Raw genomic sequence first — 24795 nt, 5'->3', positions numbered from 1 at the left:
CTGCACTGTTACTCCCTCATTTTATTCTTTCAGGGTTTGGTACTTCCAACAAGAAATAAATGTGTATTCCACAGGGATGTCAGTATCAAAATAAGTATATAGAGGTGCCTTGCATGCAAATGCTTTAAAAATAAAACTGCTACTGTACCCGCGTAAGATCGCTCAAGCTATCTTGAGTGTCACTAAACTATAGAGAATCATATGCTCCAGCATACACACATGTTCAGGGGAGAATTGGAAAATTAAAACCTGTCTCGTCTGCTAATGAACAGACCTGTCCTTCCACAGTGTAAGAGGAAACCATCTACTGCAGCCAGCACTGAACCATACATCAGAAGATTTTGTTTGTAGTTCATATCCAAAAAAATTTTGAAGAAACTGAATGGTAACCACACCTTGATTTTCCATGAGATCTTTTCATTTAAAAAAAAAGGGTATGATTTTGTCCCAAGTGAAAGACTTCTGTAGCAGCTTAAATCAAAAGGTTGGCACTTTGAATTTCTTCTTACATAGCTTTTACACTTTCACATGACCTTAGTAGCCAAAAGTGCCTTTCTGATTTTGTCTAGCCAAGTCACTCTGTCCATTTATTTTGGATATTGACCTCACTACAATTAGTCGTGCTTTATCATCTCTATATCAGTTCTAACATCATTGAAGCTACAAAATATAATATGTTGGATGATACAGCAAACATGAGCCAGATCCTCAGACCTTTTGGTCTGTCAGTCTGTTTCTGCACTTGCCTTAGTGAGCAGCAGTCTGCTCTAGGTTACAAGGTTATGATGTGAACTCCGTTATAACGTGCTTTTTCCCTGACACTCAGTTTTGTCTCCAGAGCAGTGAACCTCCCGTGAGAAATTTGCAAGCTGCAAAATGCTTCTTGATTCTGAATGACGATGAATTTTTGCCTTCTCCAGGCTGCACCAGCAGAACATTGCCCAGCTCTGCTGGGAGCGACCCGCAGGTTACACCGTCCTGGAGGCACCGGCTTCGAGGGTGGTAACACAACTGAGAGAAGTGGAGAGAGCTGAGCTGGGCTGAACGCACCATGGGAGCAAACACCTCCAGCAAGTCACCACCCTTCGATGAAAGTGAAGACGGTAAGAGCTTTTCCTAGTTGTTGTCTGGGACTGCAAAGTCCACCAGTGCAGAGACTGTGACTCCGAGAGTTGTGGCCAGCTCCCGTGCTGGGGTTGCAACAGCCGGACATCTTGGCTAGCAAAGGTGTGCCAAGGTCTGCAGCAGCAGCGTGCCCTTGGTCTCCTGCAGAGCTGGGGTCAGGGTGTCCCTTCCTCTCTGCGGCTGGGCACTGCGAGAATAACTGTTGGCAGAGGTTTGGTTTTGAGAAGTCTCTGGGACACTGCCAGGGAAGAAATGCTGCTGTTCTGGAGGCGGGGAGGTTTGTTCTGGAGATCACAGTGCAAGGAGGACTGGCACGAGGTGTGGTGGGAAGACAGCTTGAGCGATGCGTGTTCCCATCCCTGCTTTGGGCTTGGTGGGAGGGCCACCGAGAGACGTGGTCAGCAGCAGCAGAGGTGGAGGTTCCTGGTGCCTGCCGAGCTGGGCAGCTCTGCCTGTTGGCACTGGGAGACCAGAGGAGTGTACATTGCGGAGAGCAGCGCTGGAGGCCAGTGTCACTGCCAAGAGTATAGAGGTTGTTCCATAAATGCATCGCCCGTTGAATGAGTCAGCTTGCTAAGTGCCATATGGGCTTTCACCTGGGTACAATAATAAAATGCATATGTAGATAAATACAAATACATACTAATAAAAGTAAAATAGACGAGATTCTAGATAACTCATGAACTAGGTAAGAACTCCAGTCAGAGAGGACGTCATCCTGATTACTGGGGACGTGAGGGGGAAAGGAGGGGACATTGGCCAAAACCTGCTCTTTCTCACTCAGCTTCTAGAGGAAATAGGTCTTGAGGAGGAACGCGGTTTCATTCTGGGAATGCACTGATGGTGTCCCAAGTAGGGCCGTTAGTGCTCGTGGCAGAGAGCCTCCTGCCCCGGGCGGTGGCCGTCGGGTCTCGTGCGCAGCTGCCGGTGGACGCGGCTGCTTGGGAAGGGCAGACCCCGTCCTGCGCAGCAGCGCGCTCCCCTCGCTGTCCCGAGCTGGGATCCGGCCCTTCGCTGCGCCCCCGTTTGTTACCCTGCAGAGAAGGTTTCACGCTCTGGGGTCTGTGTTTGCTGCTGTCGCCCTCCAGGCACAAAGGGAGCCGGCGCATCGCTCCGTCCTCATGCTCTGCGCCCGCGATGCCAGCTGCGTGTGTGTGATTGGCTAAATTAGCTGTTGTTCCTAAATTATTAATGCAACTGCTTGCTATTTTTCTTTGGTTTTCTTTTTTTTTTTTCTTTTCCAATTACTTTAATGCAAAATAAATCCGTGCTGTGAGGTTTTCCGGGAGATTTTACTGCTGGTGCATCTAAGTGCTCAGTGTTGGCATCTCTTGTTAACAGCTACCTGTGCTAGCTCAGGATGACTGATACTTTTCATGTTCCTGATCACCTTCCTGGAGGTGATACGTACTGGCTGTGAGAATGACTGCAAAAAACTGAGTTTCATTGGGGCGGCTGGTCTCTCTGCTGAGTCTTTCTCTGGGTTCCACGTGCTTGATGCAGTATCAGCTCCCGTGACTGAGAAATAAATAACACCCTGAGCAATGCGGTGACCTGTGAATACCTGAGACTGTATCACCTTAGATGCCACAACCTTGTCCTTATTCTGATTTCAATTAAAACTGAAATTAATTAAGAGCTGCTGGGTGCAGCAGGAAGCAGCACAACGGCTCCTGCTCCACGGCGCTGGCAGGTCGCCGCGCTGGGCTGCGGCCGCCGAGAGCGATCCCCCTCCTTGGCTGTGCCGTGGAGGGGCTTTTCCTTTGGCACCCGTGCGGGTCCAACAGCCACGGTGTGAATGCTGTGGGTGCTCCAGAGCCAGGAAGGCGCCTGTTTCTTCACAGCCCGAATTCCACCTCTGGCTGAAGTGGGATGACATTGTTTTCCCTCAGCGTTTCCTCTGAGCAGGCACAGTTGTGGATGATAAACTGGTGAGATTAAAGGTAAATGTAATAACCAGACAGAAGGTTCAGTGCTGCAAGGTGATCTCCCCTCCCGGTGCAGTCAGGATGAGACCGTGTTAAAAGCCAGACTTTGTTTGTGCTGCTTCTGGGCAAAAGGGTGTGGGAAGCATCCTGGGGGATGGCAGCCAGATGTTCTCCCCAGCTGGCCAGATCTGTTGTAAGATAAAGCAGAGAGAGACAGCGGGTGAGATGGACATACATCGTTCTGTGGTCCTTTGCCAGCGTCCTCTCCAGCCCACCATCAGCTGTTCTGTCTTTAAACTGCCCCGGGACTGGGAAGAGCTTTAGACGTATCTTTGTTCCTCTGCCTGGGTCTGTGCCCAGTTCAGCTCCCCGGTACGGAGGGATTCGTGTTATCATTCCTGATCCTGTGGTAGCACGCGTTTTCCTGAGCCTGGAGAGCAGAGAAGGAAGGGAGGGAGGAATGTCATGAAAATGGGGGCAGTTACAGTGACAAAAGGAAGACGGGTCATAACAGAGCGCGCAGTTTTGTGCCAGCTGTTCTGGGTGGGCGACAGGGGTGGGAGGGCCTGAGCCCCCCGAATCACTGACTGCCGCTTGGCGACGGAGCCTGGGGGCTTTGCCAGGGTTGGCTTGTCTCTGATGAGGACATTTTTCATGGCTAGTTAGGTTCTGTATTTTTTATCTAAATATTGTTCCTTGAACCTGGGTTTAGAAATACAACCCCTGCTTTCAAAATGTTATTTAGTGCTTATTGTTCAGTTGGTTCTTTATAGCAACTGTGTTATCTTCTTTGGCATCTCTTAAACATAATTTGTCTGAGTTGGCATATCACGTGAGCTTTCCTGCTGAAGGGCAAGTGCTTTGGCTTTCTCGTTGTTTTAGATGCCATCAGGCAGTGAAATGAGGCTTGTCAAACCTGCAGGTGTGGATGCAGGATGAAGAGCCTGTGTTTGGCTCCTGACTTGGGCACCACAAATTTCAGTGCTCTTTGGAAGCGACACTCTGGGCTGGCTCACTGTGAGAATCAGGGATGGCAGGACAGCCAAAACAGAGAGAGGTTAAACCGTGATCGTACCTAGTCTGAGTCTTAAGTAGAAAATACGCAATTTCGCTTTCTTATAACCTGCTCAGTTAGAGACCTGTGTTTAAAATGCTGATGAAAACATTAGTATTAAAAGACAAGGAGGTAGAGGGTGTTGGCATGTTCAGGAAAGCGTTCCTATTCAAAGACAATGGAGGTGGAGGGTGTTAACACGCAAAATCTGTTTGCTGCTGAGCTCCTCAGATTTGCAGCTGTTCCAGATGTTAACATCTGGCTGGACCCCTGCGCCTCGTGGCTCTCGCAGAGCCCCGTGCGGGGTCCCTGTGCCTGGGACCGGAGCCTCCCCTCTCCCCGCAGCCCTGGCCGGTGTCTCTGCAGGGGCACAGAGGCTGCTCCCCCTCGCTCTGCCCTGCGGGTGATAAGCATCTGCGCTCTCCCTTTTCATTCTGCGGGTATCCACCACCCTTCTCTCAGATGGCTGAGCTGGTAAACAGGTCCAGTTAAACTCAGTCGTTATCGACTTGTATTCAGCTCTGATATTTGCAGCTGTTATTCCAGGTCTGAAGAAGGGATTCCGTGCCTAAAAGCTGGTCTTTTTTCCAAGTGCTGTAGCTGAAAACCATGAACTTTGCTTTGATTGTGGCATCCCACCTGAAAAGCTAATGGCAATGAAAAGGACAATTTTTTTTTAATTTAGTGTGCCTGTTTTAAAAAATTATTCTGAGAATGGGTTACCCAGGGGCAGGTACCAGTGGGTGTTTTCTGCCTTTTTTTTGGAGGAAGTTTGGGCAGGCGCAGTGGGCTGTACGGCTGAGGTGCTTTGGTGACCTTCATGCATCATCTTTCTGTTGAATGAATCCCAGTCTGCATGATTAATTTCTTTGGAAAATACATGCATTTCATTAAAAAAAAAAAAAAGAATCCGCTAGCAAAGTATGAGTACCCTTCTGCCAGTGGGGAAACAAGAGAGGCACGAGGCAAATTAACCCTGCGATGCCAAGCCCATCGCGTCGGTGGTATCTCTCAGTTCCGGGGGCACACTAATTAAAGCTGATGAGTTATTACAAATCTACCCGAGGCCGTTCTCCGATGCCCTGATGAGCGCTTCAGTGCAGTTTGGCTGGATGGGGAGCGGATCCCCAAGCGTGACCTTTCCTTAGCTGACGGATGGAGAAGCGTTAGCAGGACGCAGAGGATTTGACGCGGTGATTGTGGCTGTGGTGCCTCATCCAGCACTCGGCAGCAGGGCCTGAACCCGGGCAGTTAATCTGTGTTTGCTGTACGGTAATTTGATTTGCTGTTTCTCTGGATCTGTTTGTTGCCTGAGCTGAAACACAGGCAGCTTCACGCTGGCTGGTAGAAGCAGTTGGTTTGCAGGGTCCTTCAGATGAGCACTCACAAACGCACTCCCTCGCTGTGCAGAGGTCCGCTCCCAGCCCCTTCTCCAGCCGGAGGCCAGAAGGTGAAGCAAAACCCTTTGTGCTCCTCCCTCCCTGTCTGCGAAGCTGCTGCCCAGCTCCTTCCCTTCGGGGCAGACGCCGCTGCTCGGGATGCTGGGGGCAGCGGAGCTGCTCGGGGCTGCTGGGCTCACCTGGCACAGGGACCGAACCGGTGTCTAAATACCGCAAGGACACAAAGATCCAGCTGCCCGTTTACGTCCTCAGGTGGTATAAACGTTTGATGGACTAAACTTTGTTTGGTTTCAGCAGGAACAAGATGAGACTTCCACGTTTAACCGGCAGGGCAGAGTGAAAACACTCACTCGATGGTTCCTTGCCTGATCTGCCGTTGGTAAAGGCTGACCCGGGGAACTTGCCTTTGCAGCTGAGCTGGAAAGAAAAAAAGCCTGTTAAACACCAAGTTTTAAACGCACACGAATCTCCAAAAGCAACAGCAAGTTGCTAGGGTATCCCTCGTTTTTCTCAGCTCTACCCTATGGAGAAAAAGTAGAAATAATGCAATATCATCAAATGGTTGCTCAGCCGTTTAATATCTGAACGTTTGCTCTTTCTTGCAGTCACCTTCGACCACTTTGAAATCTTGCGAGCTATCGGGAAGGGCAGCTTCGGAAAAGTAAGTATTTTCTGAACAAATCACCACTTGAAAGGCTGGAAAAGTAACTGAGAAACAGCGAATTAGAGGCTCACGTGGGAGCGAGGAAATAAACCCCTGCATTGTCAGTGAGCTTTGACCTGAGCTTCAACTCCTGGTAATCAAGAAGGAATCAGAGCCTGGTTCCTCATCCGCTCCGTAGCCACAAATTACATTACAGGAGATTAAAATGACATACTGATAAATCAAATGAGCTGAATTTGATTATGTTTCTGGATAAGCATTTGCTAAGATTCCCCAGCAAAGCAACACTGAACATCATGATGCATCTTTAATAAGGAACTACAATCGACATGAAAGGCCTGGCAGTTTTTTTAAGGGGATGTTTCTCGGTGAAACACAGTGTTTGTTATTGAGCGTCAGGTTACAGTCATAGGTTGGTTTTATTTTTATGCTGTTATGGAATTCCACACCTGTATGCGTGGACAGAATTCCAGAAGGTCATTTGCCTCTTTACGTAAAGGCACACTCGTGCCAGAAATGGGATGTGTCTTAAGTGCAGAGTGCAACAAAGATCTCTAGACAGAGAGACTTATTTGGTGGCAAAACAAAAAAAGGTTGACTGAAACTTTTCAAATTCATCCCAAACTCCTGAACTGTTGTGGAAACAAATCTGAAAAAGCAGTCTGTTTTGTTTTGCGCTCTTACGAGCTCTGCGTCTTTCATTGGAGCACCATTTCTTTCTAGATTTGATGAAATATAACTGTAAGAAAGGTTATAATTCAAACCCCAACACCCCTCCAACAAAGGCCAAGGTTCTTTGTGAGCTGAATGAAACCATCAAGAAGGGGGAGAGCAGGTGCTGCTCACCAGTTTCTAACCTGTCGCTCTGGTGGAAGGGACCCTCCCAAACAGGAACCGATGTGGGAGGGACGGACACGACCGAGGTTAGTTAGTGCTATCAAATAAGATGTGTATGATTCCTTATCTCTTGTCGTTGTGGTGATAAATTCCTTCCCCTCACCTTCTCCCCAGCAACATTCCTTCTTTGGCTGAAGACTGGGTGAGGTGTTCGCTGGCGATGTCCAGTGCTGCTGCGTCCGTGCCTGGAGCTGTGGCTTGGCTAAAGCCACTGGAGAACGCTCGTGTGACCATGTTTCACCTGCCTCAATTTGCTGACATCTTCTCTGATTCATCCCTTGATTTGCTCCCTTAGGTCTGCGTCGTGCAGAAGAACGACACCAAGAAGATGTACGCCATGAAATACATGAACAAACAAAAGTGCGTGGAGCGTAATGAAGTGAGGAATGTTTTCAAGGAGCTGCAGATTATGCAGGGCCTGGAACACCCCTTCCTAGTCAATTTATGGTAAGATACTGCTCGTTCGCTTACTGGCTAAGCCGGCACTGTCCCTTAGAGACGTCTCTGAGCCCACGTGCCCACGTTTGTGCAGCAGGACGGTGTGTGGCCCCTGCAGCGTGTCGGGCGTCGTGCTGCCCGCGGAGCGGGGATGTGTCCGTGCCCGAGGACACACGTGCCTGTTTCTTTATTGCAGAAACCCATATACCTACTGGGGAAATGTGTACATAAGAGTCTTTTTCCTTTAAGAGTACCTGATAAATGCAACCCACAGGCTCTGGTTATGGTCCTTTTTCAACCATTAGCTATGGGATTGACCAGCTGAGTGATAAAAGACGCACTAATTCTTCCCCTTTTGTTTGATTCAGCATGTTTTCCTGCAGTGGGGTGGTAGAAAGGAGTTTGAGATAAGACTCTATTACTGTTAGAGTCTACCAGGGTTAATTTAATTAGGACACCAGTAACGTTTCAGGTGGTTTGGTCTCGTGCACCACATGATCTACTGGCCAATATCCTGTAGTCACAGGGTTCCTCTGGGGCGGTGAGTAATTACATTTATTGGCTATTGGATTAATGTTTAGAATGAGGTAGAACTTACCAAAGGCAAAAACAAAAATGAGGCTAAAACACATTGGAGATGATCACAAATCTTTGAATAACTTTGTGTCCTGTAACTTGCGCGCTGTTAGGTGAGCTCTCATGGCTTTGATGGTGGTGTTCTAACGAGGGTTTGAATGAGAACCATGTACCTAGACCTCCCGAAGCTTTGCGTGTATCTCCAAACTTTGCTTTCCTGCTTGAACAAGCAGTTCCAGGGAAAATTCAACAGCTGAGAACTAAACAGCACATGCATATGTACAGACCTGTACAGAGCAAATCCTCTGAGTTTCCCTACTATTATTCTTATGTCATCCCTGGCCTCGGGTATAGCCTTTAGCTTTCCCACACTCTGATACACAGACTACAAGCTTCATGTGGAGTGATATTCTGGTTTGTGGTGCTGATCATCCCATCAAGAAGCAGGTGTATTGGTAAGAAAAAAATCCCTGAGAAAAAAAAGCTCGTAGCTGATTGTCAGACTGTCTCAAAGGGACGTTTGGTAGGTAGATGCATCAAATGAGGTCACTTAAAGAGGAACTGCAGAGAGCAGCTGCATCCCCTGTTGTGTGGAGCAAATGGGTTTATGAGCAGGCTGCTGCCATGAGAACCAGAGCCCGACTCTGTTATGGATCTGAAGCTAAATTGTTGTCATCTCAAGTATTTTGAGAATAGGTGGTAGGAGTTTAGTCACAGTGGGGAACCGAGCATGGAAAGGTCATGAAATTATTATTTCCCAAGTGAAAAGTTCAAAGAAATGATGCTTCCAGAGGTACCATACGTGCCTTTATAACATGTCTTTTTGTAATATCATCATCCTTGAACCATGTTTATGCCATTTTAGGTACTCGTTCCAGGATGAAGAAGATATGTTTATGGTTGTGGACCTGCTGCTTGGAGGGGACCTGCGGTACCATCTCCAACAGAACGTGCGGTTCCAAGAAGGCACCGTGAAACTCTTCATCTGTGAGCTGGTGCTGGCCCTTGACTACCTCCAGAGCCGGCACATCATCCACAGGTCAGCTGGGGACCTCGCGGGTGGCCTGGTGCTCGGAGACTGCAGTGGGGCAGTCATGTTCCTCCTTGACGTGGAATAAAATATTCTCCCACATACATTTGCTTTGATGTAGAACACTGGGCTTCCCAGAGAAAAGCATTTCCTATGCAGCATGTATATATATATCTCCCTCTGGGATAGCTGCGATATAGCATATTTGATTTGTTCGCTGATCCTGCAAAAAGCTGTCTCTAATAGGCTTAATTAGCTGTAGCTCATTAATATCTGTCCTGGTCCAGGGAGGGTAGGCGTCAGCATTCACAATTCCCCTGCTGTCACGCTCGACGCTGTCTCCCTCTCCCCCCCTCTGTACTGCACTGAAAGACAAGAAACGGGACCAAGCGCAGCCTTTGCTGTGTGGGGTTAAAGCCCTTCCTAGAGGGGGGAGAGCTGCTTTTTGGCCACTGAGATTTTTCACGGCCAGTGAAAAGATGTTTGAGTGAGCTCTTGCTACACATTCGAAGACCTGTGAAATGACAGAGGAGGCAGAGCTTTTCCCTGCTCGGAGGGGCAGGGTTTGGCTCCGGACGGACGGACGGACGTGCAGCTGGCTCCTGCGGGGAACCGGCAGTGCCAACCCCGGGGCTCAGCGGGTTTGACTTAGTAGCTGCTCACAGGGGGTGTGAGCAGGGAGGGACTGGCAGAGGGCTAGTAAAGGCAGAGAGGAGATTCTCTCATTTATAGATATCACTCCGGAAGAGCATTCATGTGAGGTGTGAACATAAAGCGTGGTACAGAGTGTGTGATTGAAGTGGTGCTGGTTGTTAGGGAAGGGACACGCTGTTGAAGGGCTGGTGAAGGTGAGTGCCTGCTCCTGTCCGGAGCGTTTGGCTGCCGTTTGTAGGTGTGACAGCAGAAAGGCTGGCGCTCGGCGTGCCCATGGCATCCTGGCAGCGTGCCCTCCGTGGCTGTGGAGAGCCCCAGAGCCCCAGAGGGGTTTTGCCCTGCTGCGGTGGGAGCCAGGCCCCCCCCGGATCGCTCCCACGCTCTCAGGAGTCGCAGCTTTCATGCTGCTTGTTTTGTTTGGTACCTGCGTACCTTTCTGCTCTGATGCGCCTGGTCCTGGCAGCAGCATGTCCCAGCTGCCCCAGTCAGGCTCCGCGCGGTGACGGGGGCGTTGCGCCGGCCCTCCGCGCCCGGCACCTGCTCGCGGCACCGAAGAATGGACGGGCATAAATTAAACATTGCGAGATGCAGACTCGTCTGTCTCTGTCCTGGGCAGCGAGGGGTAAATCCTTCTGTGGTTGGCTTGGCCTGAACAAGCCGAGTGGGACACGGGCGTATGGGAAGCACAGGGAAGAAATCCTTCTCTGAGTAATGCGTTACAATCAGTAGTAGCGTTCACAGGACAAGGGAGCTGGATTCGGTGCTGTACGCATGCAATAACGCTAATGCAAGTCGTTTAATTAACACTTCAACCTGGTGGGACAGTGTTAGATTGATAAATTGACTCATCTGAGTCGATTACGCTGCAACACCTGTAACTGGGAACACCAGGAGACAGGAGAGCAATGGCTTATTTTGTCTGAACAAAGCTGTGCGGGGGCAGCAAACACAGGCTGGTGGCTGGGATTGTTTCCCACCTACTTGCAGGAGAGTGGGAAATATTTGTTAATTTCTTCAGGCTAGGAGGTGGTGTAACCAGTTTATAAAAAAATAAATATACAAATAACCAATAAACAAACTCATCCCCGTTCATTGTTTGCATTCTGGGAGTGATCTCACCCTGCGGGTGTAATTCCATAGGCTGCACATCAGCCCGAGCGGGATCAGAAACAGCCCCAGTGGAAATAAAAAAAAAAATTTTAAAAAAAGGTTGAAAACTGGAAGAGAAATGAAAACCTGTCTTTATGGTTCATTTCAAAACTTTGTAAATATTTTTTATCGAGGGATTCAAAGAATCCATTTTTTTTTTCCAAACTATTTTTGCTGAAACATTTCTTACAGTGTTTGCTTACGTGAGTGTTTTCTCAAACATACTAAGTGTGGCAGCACCATTTTTTGCTGTCAAATCCAGTGCTTCTGACGGTCTGGACTGTCTGGCTCTAACCCATGGCACAGCTTTGCTGCGCTTGTGGAGAAAACCAGCCGCTTACCTGAATCCATCCCGTTTCCCCCTTGATAAAGGCGCCGTTACCGGTGTGATGGGGGTGGCACGGGGCAGGTAACTGGTATTTATAACCCACTGGAAGTAGTTTGGGTGAGAAGGTGCCAGAGAACCGTAAGCTGTTACATGGTAATTAGATATATTGTCTTTTGATTCCAGGTGGCGAGGTGAATTCAAACTTTGTCTTAGTGATTGCGTTTTTGAAGATAAAATCCTAAACCTGCTCATTTCTGCACGTTGGAGCCCTGGGCCTGGGGGGAAGCGTCGGGACGGTGCAGGGTTGTTGTACGTGTGCCTGGTCCTTGTGACCATCCCTCATGGGGCATTGAATTGCGGGTGCCTGGCAGGTGAACGAGGCTGATGTAATTAGCTCATTAAAAACAGGTAATGTCTTGTAAAGTCACTCGGGCGGATACCGTAGGCGTATCAGGTGTACGTTTTCTCCCTTCAATGGAAAGCATTTCCTTACAGCATTGCTATAGGTATTATTAATTTGTCAATTATTTTTATTCAAGAACAAAACCTGTGGGGAACCCATTTGTTTCTAGAACAAATATGTTAAAATAATTTTATTTTTACTGAGTAAATGGGGAACAGCTCTCAATATAGTATTGAAACAGATTAAGAAGTAAAAGGAGGAAGAAGAAGCAGCTCTGATGTTGTAGGTGGGCTACCTGGGTGCTGCTAGAGCAAACCACAGCAGAGAGCCCTGTGCCACCGTTCTGCTGTTGTTGTGGGATTAGTTGTTCTCTGATGGTTAATTCAAACCCTGCAGGACCATCAGCGCTGAAGAGCCCCAGCACAGACCCCTTCTAGGGCACGGTGTCCCTGGAGGTGTGTGTCCCCCCGAGCCTGGGCTTTCCAAGTGTCTGCAGCTGTGCTTCATGTCACTTTTCCAGGCTAACGGCCCTCTCCCCTTCTCTGCCTTTTTCCTCAGAGACATCAAGCCCGACAACATTTTACTGGATGAGCACGGTAAGTGCACGTTGCTTTGTCTCGTGCATGTGCATAACAGCAGAGTCAGAAGCAGGACACCCAAGTTAAGGTCAGGTGCTTGCTGTTCCCTGCTCCTGTGCTGCTTTCTGTCCCTCCCTTCAGTTGGGAACGGGACCATCCATTTTAAGACCTTCTTGGCTCTTGCTTAAAACTTGCTCAAAATGTAATAATTTGAATGGAAATGCTCGTGTGATTGCAGGCAGTGTGTGATGTGTGCTCACAAACAGGAGGAATTATGGTTGAATAGGTAATCTTTATTCAAGTATTTTATTTTTCCTTGGGCATTTGACATTGTGAGGGAGCTCCAAAGAGGATTTGGGGCTGGGTATGTTATAGGTGTTGCTATCACATTTTCTTTGTTCTTTTTCTCAGGCAAAACTCTATATTCTTGCATTACTCTCTAGACACACTTTTTGTCCTGGCAAAGCTCTCACAGTGAAGAGTGGTCTGATACTTATTAGCTTGTAATTCATTAGCAAAACACTTTGTCATTTCATATTTTTTGAAAGTCCGTGTAACTTGTTGCAAGAACTCCTCATTAGCAGCCACAGCGAGGCACCCGGGGAGAGAGCGGCAGTGCAGGGACAAGGTGTGTCTGAGCTCATTATCCCTTCAGAGGCTGCGATAGAGATGCTGAAGCTCCCGGGGAATCGCCGTGGCTCTTGTGTGTGGCGGGTTGCCTGGCAGCACCCGAGCCCAGGCTCTGCTCGTTTGGCGTGTGACCTCTCATTTCAAAGTGCTGGCTAATTATTTATTTAGGAGCTGCCAGCACGGCTGCTTCTGCCTCCCAGTGCAGCAGCCTCTTGTGCCTCGCTCGGTGCTTCTGCCCCACGCACAGACCGGTGCGGAGACCTGTCCTCCCTCCCACCAGTGTCCACCGATGCGCCGTGGACCTGCCCGGACGGTGGGGCCGGCTCTGGCACTGCCGTGGCCCTGGGGCCACCCTCCCAGCCAGCGCCGTGCGGGGCTGCGGGCGGTCAGTCCTCACCGCGGACGCTCTTGGGTGACCCGTCACCATCTTCCAAGAACCTCTGCGCCCCGTAGGACCGGGGTGACACGGCCCCCCGAGAGGTGTCTGGGAGCACCAGGGCATGGAAACGTAGGTCAGCATCCCCCAAAGAGGGGAAAAAAGCTCTGCCTGTCTCTGCGGCTGCATTCAGCTCAGCAGGGCGTAACCTGCAGACTCCCATAACAACACTGCAATCGGGGTTCATTTTTGAGCCTGTTCTCTGCTCGCTGTGATGCTTTAACTGTCTGTTGCAGAGGTTTCAGGGTTGGTTTCTGTGGATGTACCCTTGACTTCAGTGTCCTTCTGATTATGACTTGTAGTATTTCTTTTCTTCATCCGTGGCAGCAAAGGTTCTTCACCCCTGGCAGCAAAGGTGTGTCCTCATGCATACAGAAAGCTTTGTGCACACACAGTTCAATCTTTTCTTGTCCCCAGAGCAGCCGTTATCATAGCATGTTTATCTATATTTAGCCTAGTAGATTGTGCTTGTTTTTCGGTATCTCTTTCCCCGTGGAACGGAGCTGCAGCTCTCCGTTCCCTCTCCCCTCCCTTCACCGGGCTTTCACAACTGTGATCACAAAGTATATGCTATTTGCTAACATCAATTTTTTATAATGTTCTTGATTGAGACCAGTCCCCTGAGAGTGTGAAGCACCTGAGGACCTTCAGCAGACTTCAGTCCTTCATTTTGCAGACTCTTCTGGCCACCTCACACTGCCCTTTGGCCCCTCTCCCTTCCCAGCTGTGGCTCCTTCATCCTTTCAGATTTACACAGCGAAAGGGGCCCGTGTCTGGTACAAACCGCAGCGCCCTTCTTGCTGGTGTTGATCACAGACGAGGCTGCAGGAGCCCTTGTGCCCATCACCTGATCTTCGTGTAGGAGGCTGGTTCAGGTTTTTGGTAGTACAGATGCCTCTCGTTGAAATGTGTTGTCCTGCCCTTAACACACACCTCATGCGTTTGCCTCTGTCACCCTGGCCGGTGACAATCTGTATCACCATCTCAATTTCAGCTAAGAAATTAAAGTGAGCTAGAAATAAAGTGGAGTATCAGGCAAATGTCCTTCTATGCAGTAAATAAAGCAGCTGTTTGACATCAGAGATTTGGATCAGGTCCCACAACGAGAAAATCCTCAGAGCTGACCACCTTCAACCGTCATTCCAAGCACAAAGTGATTTCCTCCTTTAATGAGAAGCCTGTCAATTTGGCTCAATGACAGCACAGCTCACCCGGGAATAAAAGCCTATAACAGATGGCAGTTTCCAGGAGTTGTGACTAATTCATCAGGAGGTTTGGGGCAGGTCATTTGTCTAATAAAATTGAAAAGCTCAGTTTTATCTCTAGTAAAACTGAGAGCTTCTTTGCAAGAGCCCATTTGAGCAAAAAATGGCTTTACTCAGTATTATTTCTTGTACCACTGCCGAAAGGGTCTCGAGGGTAGTGCTAAAATGGGTGACCACGCCAATGTGGATACTGCACACAGAGCCCATTTGCTCTCTGATCTCAGATAAGAAAGTTATGGCCCGGTCTGTCCAACAGCCCCCATACTCCATAGCTCCTAATGTCTCTAGTTTCATATTCTTTAAAATGTTATCTTAGTTGAGTCTGCAGAAGCCTTGTATTTTTTGTGCAAAAGATGCTCTAGAAAGGTGAAGGTATTATATAGTAACAGAGGTGCTGTTATATAATATATAATATGATATATATATATATATAAAAAATGTATAATATAGTAAGAAAATTCTTTGCCTTAATGCGGAGCCAAAGGCTTGGTCTGCAAGTGCCAGTTTCAAGCAGACAGGATGAGCTTCGGGAAGGACGCTGTGCCCGGAGTGCAGCTCTGGCTGTGCTGGTTGGAACTGGCTGCAGTTGGAGATGCTGAGCCATCAGGAACACACGAGCCCTAAAGTTTGACCCTAAAGCCCAGCAGCAACACCCAGCGCTCCCCTCCTGGTTACCAGTAGCTGCTGTTGCTGGTCACGTCGTACCGTGCGGAGCCCTCGGCCTCACTGGCCTGGTTTGGTGATTTCCCAAGTGGGCTAGTTTATAAAACTTGTGATTTATTTGAAGTGAATCATTTAAAAGATGCATCCAGAGAAAGGCACGTTTGTGCTTGGAATATCAAATTCTTAATCAGTCTTTAGGATTCATATTTACGAAATCAGCTCCCACAAAGCGGAACGAGAGCTAGAGATGAAAGAAAAACCAGCGCAAGGACACAGAGGACGTCTCCAGACAAGGCAGTTGTCTGTCATTCTTTTCTCTCAAGTACCCCCAGCACTTTGCTGCCCGCTCCTCCGTGGGCAGCCGGAGGAAGAGGGCTCAGCCCAGCGGGTGTAAAGCCGTGTGAGCAGCCGGGAGGGACACGTGCACCGGACAGGTCGGACGGGTACCCTGTGAGAGGAGAGCTCTGACCCCGCACTCGCTCTCCCGCAGTGCCTGCGGCTCCCCAGCGGGACTCAGGCTTCCCTTTCTTCCCTCACACTCAAGCCTGACAGGCACACAGGCTGGGCAAGGAAATCCGTGTCTAGGAGGGACTCGCAGCCCGGAGGTACAGACAGGTCCAGCCTAAACGCAGCGGGCAAACTGGCATCACTGTTCTCACACAACCAATATGGGCACCATTGTGAAGATCTACTTACATGTTTCGTAGCATCCAGACAAGACAACAGAAGTTCATTGCCAACACATCAACTTTTAGACATATGAAGGTGATCTTATTCTGCTTTAACTCATGAATTAAAGCAGCAGTGAACTTCCAGGCATTGAAGCTAATGGCTGAGGGAAGAATTGCCGTAGTGTCTCCATCCGTCCAGAGCTGCTTTGATTTGATCTCTGTGGTTGGAGGAAACAGCAATTCAGCCACCCTCTGTTATTGCAGGGGAGAGTGATGAGTCTGCAAAACACAGTGTACAAAACATCTGATGCTCTTGATAATGAGTCCGGCTCTGTCAGGGATGGGCAAGTTCAGTGCCATAGGAGAAGATGCCTGAGGTCAGGAAGAAGAAAAGACTGCCCACATTTAATCAGAACCAGGCTGAACTAACCCACAAGGTTCAAAGCAACTCACTTCAGTGAAGTCAGCCTTGTACTGATCACCTGTACTGCTGTACACGAGTGGTCTGCTCACTGGTGTGACTTTAGTGAATAAGGAGTAATAAATTAAGTGCTTGCAAAAAACAAAACCCGAAAGTGCAAGTAAAAGAGCAGGCAGGAGCTAGGTGGGAGCATTTCCTTTCTCATCCCTGCAAATCACATCCACCCCTTTTATTTCCTTTCCAGTTTGCAGGCAGCAGATGTGCATATTGCAGCAGTGATAGCAGAAACCATGCCTACCCCCCAAAGGAGGTTTCATGATGGTTGAATTTCTTGCCCAAGGCTCTCTTGCTTGCTGCCAAAGGTGTTTTGTTCCATTTAGAGACATCCTCTAAGGTGGAAGATGGAGAGGTGCTTAGTATGTGGGAATGCAACGGGCAAGTAGCTAGAAAGCCAGTGCTAAGTGCACTTGTAGACACTGGAAATCATCTCTAAGAGTGAACACCATTGAAATAAGCTGATTTGTGTCGGGAGCCTCAGTTATGGAGGTGGGAAGCAGCATCACTGCATCAAGGCGTGTGGGTAAAGCTCACCTTGCAGGATCTCTTATTTGTCTTTTCAAGGGGGTGACTCTTGCCTCAGCCAGTTCCTGCAGAACTGTTCAGCCCGTGTCGTCAGCTCAGCTTTGGAAAGGCTAAAGCTGTGCTTAGAGGCACGAGTCGCTCGGGCGCTTCCCAGGGCAAGTGGGGAACCGGCTGCCGTGTCCTGCAGCAGCCTCAGGCTTCGATATAAAGTAGATTTCTCTATAAAGTAGATTAAGATATCAAACACTTATTGCTCAAAAATATAAAGGTCGTGTGGTTTTTTAATATAGTGGATTTTGTTCTGTGAGAAAAGTTCAGTTGTCTTTCCCCCCAAATTTAGAAAGACTCAAAACAATCATTATGGAATGACTACTTGGAGAGCTCCATTTCTTTGCTCCCCAAAGGGTGAAGAAGGGGATATTGGATGTAACTAGCAGCCTGCAAACTGAAATAATTTCTATCAGTTTTCCCACCAGTATTTTTTTTTTTTCTTGAAACTCCTTTACATGGAATATTTTACTTTAAGTTTCAGATTCAAAGTTGTTTCTCATATGAAATTAAAGCAAATCAAGTTACACATTAACCTCTGTCTTTCAGGACACGTGCACATCACCGATTTCAATATTGCCACGGTGCTGACGAAGGAAATCCAAGTCACCACAATAGCTGGCACAAAGCCGTACATGGGTGAGGACTGGTGGTGATTGTTCCTGAACCGCCGTTTCATGGGCTTGGTTTGGCAGCTGTGGTGGGGTACAGGGAAGTCCTTTTTGACAGAAGTTTGAGCTCTTTTGTTTCCACTTCAGACTGCAGCAAAGCAAACTTTCCATTTTCTGTATTTTTCAGCACCTGAAATGTTTAACTCCACAAAACCCACCGGCTATTCCTTCGCTGTGGACTGGTGGTCGCTGGGAATCACTGCCTACGAGCTGCTCCGGACCCGGGTACTGTGCGCGGCTCCGCTCCCCGTCCAGCTCTTTCCTTAAACACTGTTGGAAAGGTTAAGGTGAAAGGCGTGAAAGGGCAGAGCCAAATTCAAGGCATTAAGGGTTATTACAGCACGGGAAGCCTGCACCTTCCCAGAGTCCTTGTGATCACAGCTAAGCTCAAAGAGAAACTGTCGCGACAGATCAGCCCATCGCGACGGTTCCCCGCTGCGCCCAAGGGCCTCGGGGCTGGCGTGAGCTGGGCAAGGCAAGCGGAGCCAGTTAACGAGTGGCAACTCCTGAAGTTTGGGCTGCAATATAATTCACTTCGAGCTCCCATCCTGCAAGGAAAAAAAGAAAAATTGAAAATAAAAAATCTTGTTGCTGCTGTAATAATGCTGAGCAGTTTGAGCAAAAGCAAACCGCAATGTGTAGATCATTAATAAAGCACAGTCCCTGCCTGTCACATCAGTGTTCTGCTGCTAACTCAGGTAGGGCTGGGAGCCTTGTAGACAGGTGATTAGATTTGTGTTTTGGAAGTGTGGTGTAAAAAAAGAGGGACAAAAGTATTTAAATTACATTCTTTTAAGCAAAAGTTGATTAAACTCTTGTGAGGCTAGGAAACTTCTTTCAGTACAAGTATGCAAAACACATTTTTAAGAAACTATCATCAGTCTTTGCAGAATGCGTAAAAAATGTTTTGATGAATATATTTTAAAGATTAGATTTTTCAAATTAATTCATGTATCTCAAATTGTGAGTGATCCAGTTAGTACACATTAAGGGGACATAGTTGTCTGACCTGTTGGGTATCTGAAGCCGTGTGCCCCCTGTAACTGTATCTATATAGTATTTGAGCTTTCCATTTGTAATGTTAAACAAGTGGCAGGACTGGTCATCACGCTGACTTTTGACGGGATGGCACTATTGCCAAAGGTGGGAGTGGAAGTGCTGAGGTGTTCAGACCTGACGGCACAGGGATACGATGGTGGCACCAGAGGTGGTTACCGCATGGGGGGGGCGAAGGGAGACCTTGAGGTCCATCTAGTGTCGGTACACGTTAAGCACAACGCACCTGATTTGATCTCATAATTTATAACTGCAATTTCTTACATGTACTTTTAACACCCTCACCCCGCCCCAAAAATACCATAAAAATCTGGGCATTAAAAACCTTTCGAAATGAAAACACTCCGCCCTCGCAGACCCTCTGTGGCAGTAGGGCAGCAGTGTGCGGTGGTTGGAAGGTGAACGTGGCGGTGACTTTCCCTGCACGGTGAGACAGGCTGTGTGCTGCCCATCACCCTACACCGAGCTCCCCGGCGCCCAGCCCAGCACGGCCCAGCCGTCCGCGTGCCATGAACCCTGTCACTGGCAGGAGGGGACAGGCGTCCTGCAGCCTGATGTCACACCCGGCACTTGTCACCCTTCTTGGGACGTTATTTCTTCAGCTGATTTGTTAGGTGGGAGAAATCCTGCCTCTTTCCACTGGTGTCATCTCCAACACGAGTGAAGAACTGAAAACAGCAGCACATTTTACGGGGAATATTGGGAATGCTCTAACCATAGCACCAGATACATAAAATGCTTTTTGCCCTGTAAGATGCAAATATTGAAGAGGCCAAGCAAACACAAGCTGGCTAATGACCAGCTTCTGGGTTTTGCCTCTGATCCGTCATGCCGTTTAAATGTCTATTATTGTCCTTCTTGCTGACATTATTATTTTGTTTATTTCAACTGGGCTACGATCACACGGAGAGGCTTCCAACAGGAGGCTTGGGGAAGGGACAGAGACTTTGCTGTACAGAGAGCTGCTTTGCTCTAAAAAGATTTCCCAAGGAGTCTGAAAAACCAGATAAATGAAAATGCTTTCCTTGTGTTTCTCACAGAGGCCGTATCGTATTCGCTCCAACACTTCCACAAATGACATCGCTCACGTGTTCAGGACGGCGACAGTGATGTACCCGGCGGCTTGGTCCCCAGAGATGGTGTCTCTCATCAGAAAGGTGAGGGCAGCCGTGGGAGCGATGCTGGGGCTGGGATGGGGGGTGTCTGGGCGCCTGCTGGAAGCAGCCGAGTCCTTCCATCGTGCTTTGGGGCCTTTGCAGTAAATTGTGGGGATTCATTGCAAATTGTGTCCAGACCCAGTGCTAGTGACCTTCAGGTGGCACCATATGAGAAATATCCAGCTGCTAATGTCATGACCAACCAGCAGTGCTACATCCCAGAGTGGTGGGACGAAGGTTGTGTTGGCAAGCACTGCTGCTGCCAACGCGTCTCTTCTAAGGACACGTGCAGTCTTTGCTTCCAGAGTTTCTCCTATAGCTTTGTCTCTCTGGAATGACCTAACTTAGAAGTAGATATTAATATTTCCATCAATAAATTTGGAAAAAAAAATGCAATTTTTTTTATTTTTAAAAAACATTTTTCCCAATAATGAAAAGATTTGCAAGAAGTATTGACACTACTGAAATCCTTTGATGCCATGAGGTTTATGCACCACTGTAATTATTTTTTAATAAAGCTGTTACCTACATTGCTTCAAAATCATTACTGGAATCATTTTGAAGCTGAAATCGTGTGTGAAGTGAAGCTGTATCTTCAATAAAACTATTGCTTGACATGTCAGACACTGTTGGCATACAGTGGCAGCAAAGCTGAAATAACAGCACTAGCTGCAAATTTTGTAAAGTATGTAAATAGTTTTCTAATTTTCAAATAAGCTTAGGCAAAAAGTAGTACTTAATGTAGCTTTCATCTATTTGTTGTCCCAAATAGTATGTTGTCTTCGTTTAGCCCACACCCAGGGCTAAACACTAGCCAGTTGTTCTATCACCCAAGACCCCTCCCCAGCTGAGAAAGGGAATTGGGAAAGGGAAGGAGACTCGTGGGTTGGCATTTAAACAGATTTAATAAAATAAAAGAACCAATATCAATACTAATACAAAAGACACAAAGTTATACTCAGCCCATAGAGTGGTGGCAAGTTCTTCTGGGGATAGTGACCACTGAGGAGCAGCAGAAAGAGGGGGGCTGAGGGGGCCACCTCACCCACCCCTCTCTGGAGGGTTTGGGTCGCTGGTTTTCCAGCCTGACGGCCGTTCCCCTGCCCCAGCCATTACCTGTCCCTGCCACAGACACTCTGTATGTGCCTGATCTCTGGTTTCACACTCAGGGTCTCACTCTCTCACCTCTTCCCTTTAACTCTTGCTGCAGTTGCTGGAGCCGAACCCCGAGAAGCGCTTTTCTCAGCTGAAAGATATCCAGGACTTACCATATCTGTCAGATGTGAACTGGGACGCTGTTCTCCAGAAGAGGATAATGCCAGAATTCATTCCCACGGTGAGGCCATTGGATTTTGAAGGGTTCTCAGTGTGCCGAGGCGTTACACGCTGCAGCCTGCTCTCGCGCCTAGCACCGGGTCACGGGAACCCCGTGCAGATTTCCAGGGGTGCGTCCGATGTCGTAGGGGACGGGGGAGAAGAGAGGCAAGGGCAACATTTTCACTTTCCCGAGGGTGTAATAATGAATAATGGGGGGTGAGTACAAAGCGTGGGTGCCCCAGAACTGATCTGCTCTGTTATAATATTGCCAGGATTTGTGGGTGCAGAATGGTCTGACGCTGCGGGCTGTCCGTGGCGCTGGGTTAAACCCAGGCTGCCAGCGGGTGAGCCCTCCTGCGCTGCCCTGCCTGCCTTGGCAGCTTCAGTGAACCAACACAGACTCGTTAGCAGCCTGGAGATCACCTGCTATAATTGCTTCTTCCTGTAGTGACTCTCCCTAACAAGCCCAGTGTTCACAGTAAAATAACAAATACAGTAGATTAGTGTTTCTGATCCTTTTTTGATTGGATTAGAGCAGCACAGAAGTAACAACCCTTACAGAAAACAACCCAGGGACAGTTGTGTGCAGTCAGTTTTTCAGCCAAACAAAAGTTGGGCTAAACTATGAATATTTGTTAATTGTGTGGATTTTTCCCCCTTGTCGCCGGTTTTCTCTGTGGTGGATGCATGTGTGTTGCCTTACAGCCAGCTTTGCAGGCTGCTGTGCCCCTCCCAGCAGAGGCACAGCCCAGCCAGACACACCGTCCTGTCCGGGCCGTCGCTTCGCAGCAGCCGTGAGCGCAAAAAGAGCAATTGTCACACCTTGACAATGTGCCCTGGCTGAGGGAGCTGGTAAAATCCGTAAGCCGTACAGCAGGTACAGCAGGTGTACAGCCGTCCAGCTACGTGTGCAGTTGTGATTAGTTCATTTTTTACAAAATTCAGCTCCCAGATGCAGTCTGGTTTATGAGAGACTCTTCATTCAGGCTCTGATCACTCAGGCAACCTCTCTCCCCCTCCAGAAAGGCAGACTGAACTGTGACCCAACCTTTGAACTGGAAGAAATGATCCTAGAATCCAAACCTCTTCACAAGAAAAAAAAGCGCTTGGCTAAGAAGGAGAAAGGCACCAGCAAAAGCCATTCCTCCCAGGTGAGAGCAAGCAGGCACAAGCGTGTGGTCAAGGAAGTCTCTTGTTTGCCGAGAAAGCTGATTGCCAGCTAACAAGGCCCCAGCACTGTTCAAACAGGCCATTTTTTCCCTTGTGACCAACTTTATTCCCGACTCCTCTGCATCTTCCCTTTGCTGGGAGGCAGCGTGTAGACACACTGGTTTAGTATGAGGAGAGTCTTAATGCCATTCTCCCCACTGCGGTGCTAAAGATGCTCTGTGCCTAAAGACATCTCTGTATCTCCTTGCAATTGTCCTTGTGATGTCTTTCTGTGTCAACTGTGAGTTTATTCCCCATCTCTTTATTTTTCTATTCGAATGTGAAAGGCCTGCCATCTTCAGAAGCACCTGGAGATGCTCCAGAGGGACTTCATCGTTTTCAACAGAGAAAAGTAAGTGCTGACCCAGAGGCAGCATCAGCGACTGGCCTGGGAGGGCTGAGGGGGGCTCAGGGCTGAGGGGAATAGGGGCTGAGGGGCTCGGGGCTGAGGGGGCTCGGGGCTGAGGGACTCGGGGCTGAGGGACTCGGGGCTGCCTGGCTTTCCCTCACAGCTCGACTCTCCCTTTCTCCCGCTCAGGGTGAGACACCACAACGATGCCCAGGAGACCGCAGCTCTGGCAAAGAGCAGGGGTGCATATGAGGAGGACAACCAGAACCACCACCTCTGAGAGCAGCACAGCCCCTGCCCGAGCCTTCTCATGGGCCCGTGCGTGCCCGCCCGCTCACCTTCAGGAAGCCAGGCCGCCGGACCCCCCGCTGCCGCCGGGACGCTGCCGATAACCCTCTTCAGCTTTTCCCCTGGCTGAAGACTGTCGGACACCCTCTGTCTATGGAGCTGTGGATTCGGGCTGTTACTGACACAGGAAAAAAATCAGATTGTGTGCAGCAGATTTCCCAGGGGTCTTCACAGCTGCTTCTGATAGACTGACACGTGAATAATCCCTCCCTCGTTGCCTGATGATGGCTGGCTGGTTTGCTCTGGGAAATGTGGGGTTTATGCATGTGCACAGGCAAGCGGCCATCCCTGGGAGCGCTGGGAGAGGAGCGTCTCTGTCCCCTGAGCATGCCTGAATCCAGGGCCAGGGATCGTCCATCCGAGCAACTGACCAGAGTGTCCTGTCTGCCTGTTCTGCCTCTGCAGTGGCATGTAGCGGTGGCTACACGTGCCTCTGTAGTGGCACCCCAGCACTGAGCAGCTCAGTCATAGTTCACGCCCCAAAACAAGCTTTAGTTACGTGTCTTCCACTCCCTGGTCCCTCCTACACTGGTGGTGGTGGGGTGTCACCGGACTCCAGGTGGTGTGATGACCAAGTCCAAGGTGAGCTACAGCTGCAGCCCACCTGGCTTTTTTGTGCAGTAATTTCTAACAGAGATACAAGTGGCACCGAGTGCGGCTGCAGGATCTTTGTTAACAGGTAGGTACAGGGCAGATGCTGGCACAGCAATGCAAGCACCTCCCTGGACTGCAAGGGGGCCTGTTCTGCCTTGCACTGTGCATCCAGGGTGCCATGGCAGTGTGTACCTTCACCTCTGTACAATAAAGATAATCACCCCCCCAGTTTTAGATGACTATAGCAGTTTCTTTGCTGCCATTGCATGAAGGTGCCGGGGTGAGGGGAAGCCACGTCTGGGCGAAGGCTGCAGGGACTGAGGGCTGCAGCACTCGCTGTGCAGCGTGCCCTGGTTTCCTCTGCGCGGCTGGCGAGTGCCCGCAGGCACGCGGATCGATGCACTGCCCCACCACCGCCTTCCACACGCTGTGCCTGGTAGCCTGGATGTACTTGCCCAGGTCAGGCTCTTGGCACAGTTTCAGCACAGCGCGTGTGCAGGGATGGGGCGTTGGGGGCAGCATCATCGCTGTATGCTGCAAGCGTGGGACCAGGCTGTCATCGCCTGGCTCTGGTGCGGGCAGCGCTTCATACACCACAGATGTGTTTATCTGGAGCCCCAGACAAGGAGACCAGCCCTGCTCCTCGCCAGGGAAAATCTATTGCTGCATAAATCCCAGTGTACTGGCTGACAAAAAAACCCAAAACAAACAAAACTTAAATGGTAAGAACGTTGCATATTTAAAAAGATTGCATATTCCCCAAAGATTTCTACCACATTGCTCCTTTCCCCTCTTCCTCTGTAAACAGAGGCACAGTCTCAGCTTAATCACTACCAGGCAACAGGGAAAAAAACCTTTAATTACTTGATAGCAGAACTTCACAAAACTTGTAAGTATGAACAGCCTTCCCCACCCCAGCACAACTATTCTGGCATGGCCCCTTAAGCTCTGCTGCGTGGACAGCTTGTCCTGTCTTGAGTTGCAAGCATGTAAAAACAAATATTTCAAGGTCAAATACTTAAGGAAGAAAAAAAAGTGTATTTATTTAGCACAGCCTAAACTGACACTTTATTTTTGTAATATTTAAAAACCAATCGAGTTGTTTTCTGCATGCTTTGCAAGCTTTAGAAGGCTGTGCCCCTCGGTTTGATAAA

At 48.9% G+C, this 24795-nt stretch overlaps 1 protein-coding gene across 2 annotated transcripts; it reads left to right on the top strand.

Moving 5' to 3' along the window:
- Positions 1-980: 980 nt before the first annotated feature.
- On the top strand, positions 981-23869 carry STK32A (serine/threonine kinase 32A). Of its 2 annotated transcripts, XM_068408974.1 has the most exons (12): positions 981-1103; positions 6113-6168; positions 7364-7515; positions 8948-9121; positions 12205-12242; positions 17490-17579; positions 17739-17836; positions 19708-19824; positions 21035-21160; positions 22164-22292; positions 22638-22702; positions 22889-23869. In XM_068408974.1, the coding sequence occupies exons 1-12, from the start codon at positions 1052-1054 to the stop codon at positions 22977-22979; spliced, it is 1188 nt and encodes a 395-aa protein (XP_068265075.1). In that variant the 5' UTR covers positions 981-1051; the 3' UTR covers positions 22980-23869. The 2 variants fall into 2 exon arrangements, with proteins under 2 accessions (XP_068265075.1, XP_068265076.1); XM_068408975.1 differs by lacking the exons at positions 981-1103; positions 6113-6168 and adding an exon at positions 7048-7094.
- The last annotated feature ends 926 nt before the right edge of the window (positions 23870-24795 follow it).

This window comes from Nyctibius grandis, chromosome 10 (genome assembly GCF_013368605.1).
Source record: "Nyctibius grandis isolate bNycGra1 chromosome 10, bNycGra1.pri, whole genome shotgun sequence".
Classification (NCBI taxonomy): domain Eukaryota; kingdom Metazoa; phylum Chordata; class Aves; order Nyctibiiformes; family Nyctibiidae; genus Nyctibius; species Nyctibius grandis.
This window is presented reverse-complemented; position numbering and strand designations above follow the sequence as displayed.

Excerpts from the sequence above, each read along its gene's own strand:
- STK32A (XM_068408974.1), top strand. The coding sequence starts at position 1,052 with ATGGGAGCAAACACCTCCAGCAAGTCACCACCCTTCGATGAAAGTGAA. Across the intron at positions 1,104-6,112 it reads CTTCGATGAAAGTGAAGACG|TCACCTTCGACCACTTTGAA; the intron begins GTAAGAGCTTTT and ends TCTTTCTTGCAG. Across the intron at positions 6,169-7,363 it reads GGAAGGGCAGCTTCGGAAAA|GTCTGCGTCGTGCAGAAGAA; the intron begins GTAAGTATTTTC and ends TTGCTCCCTTAG.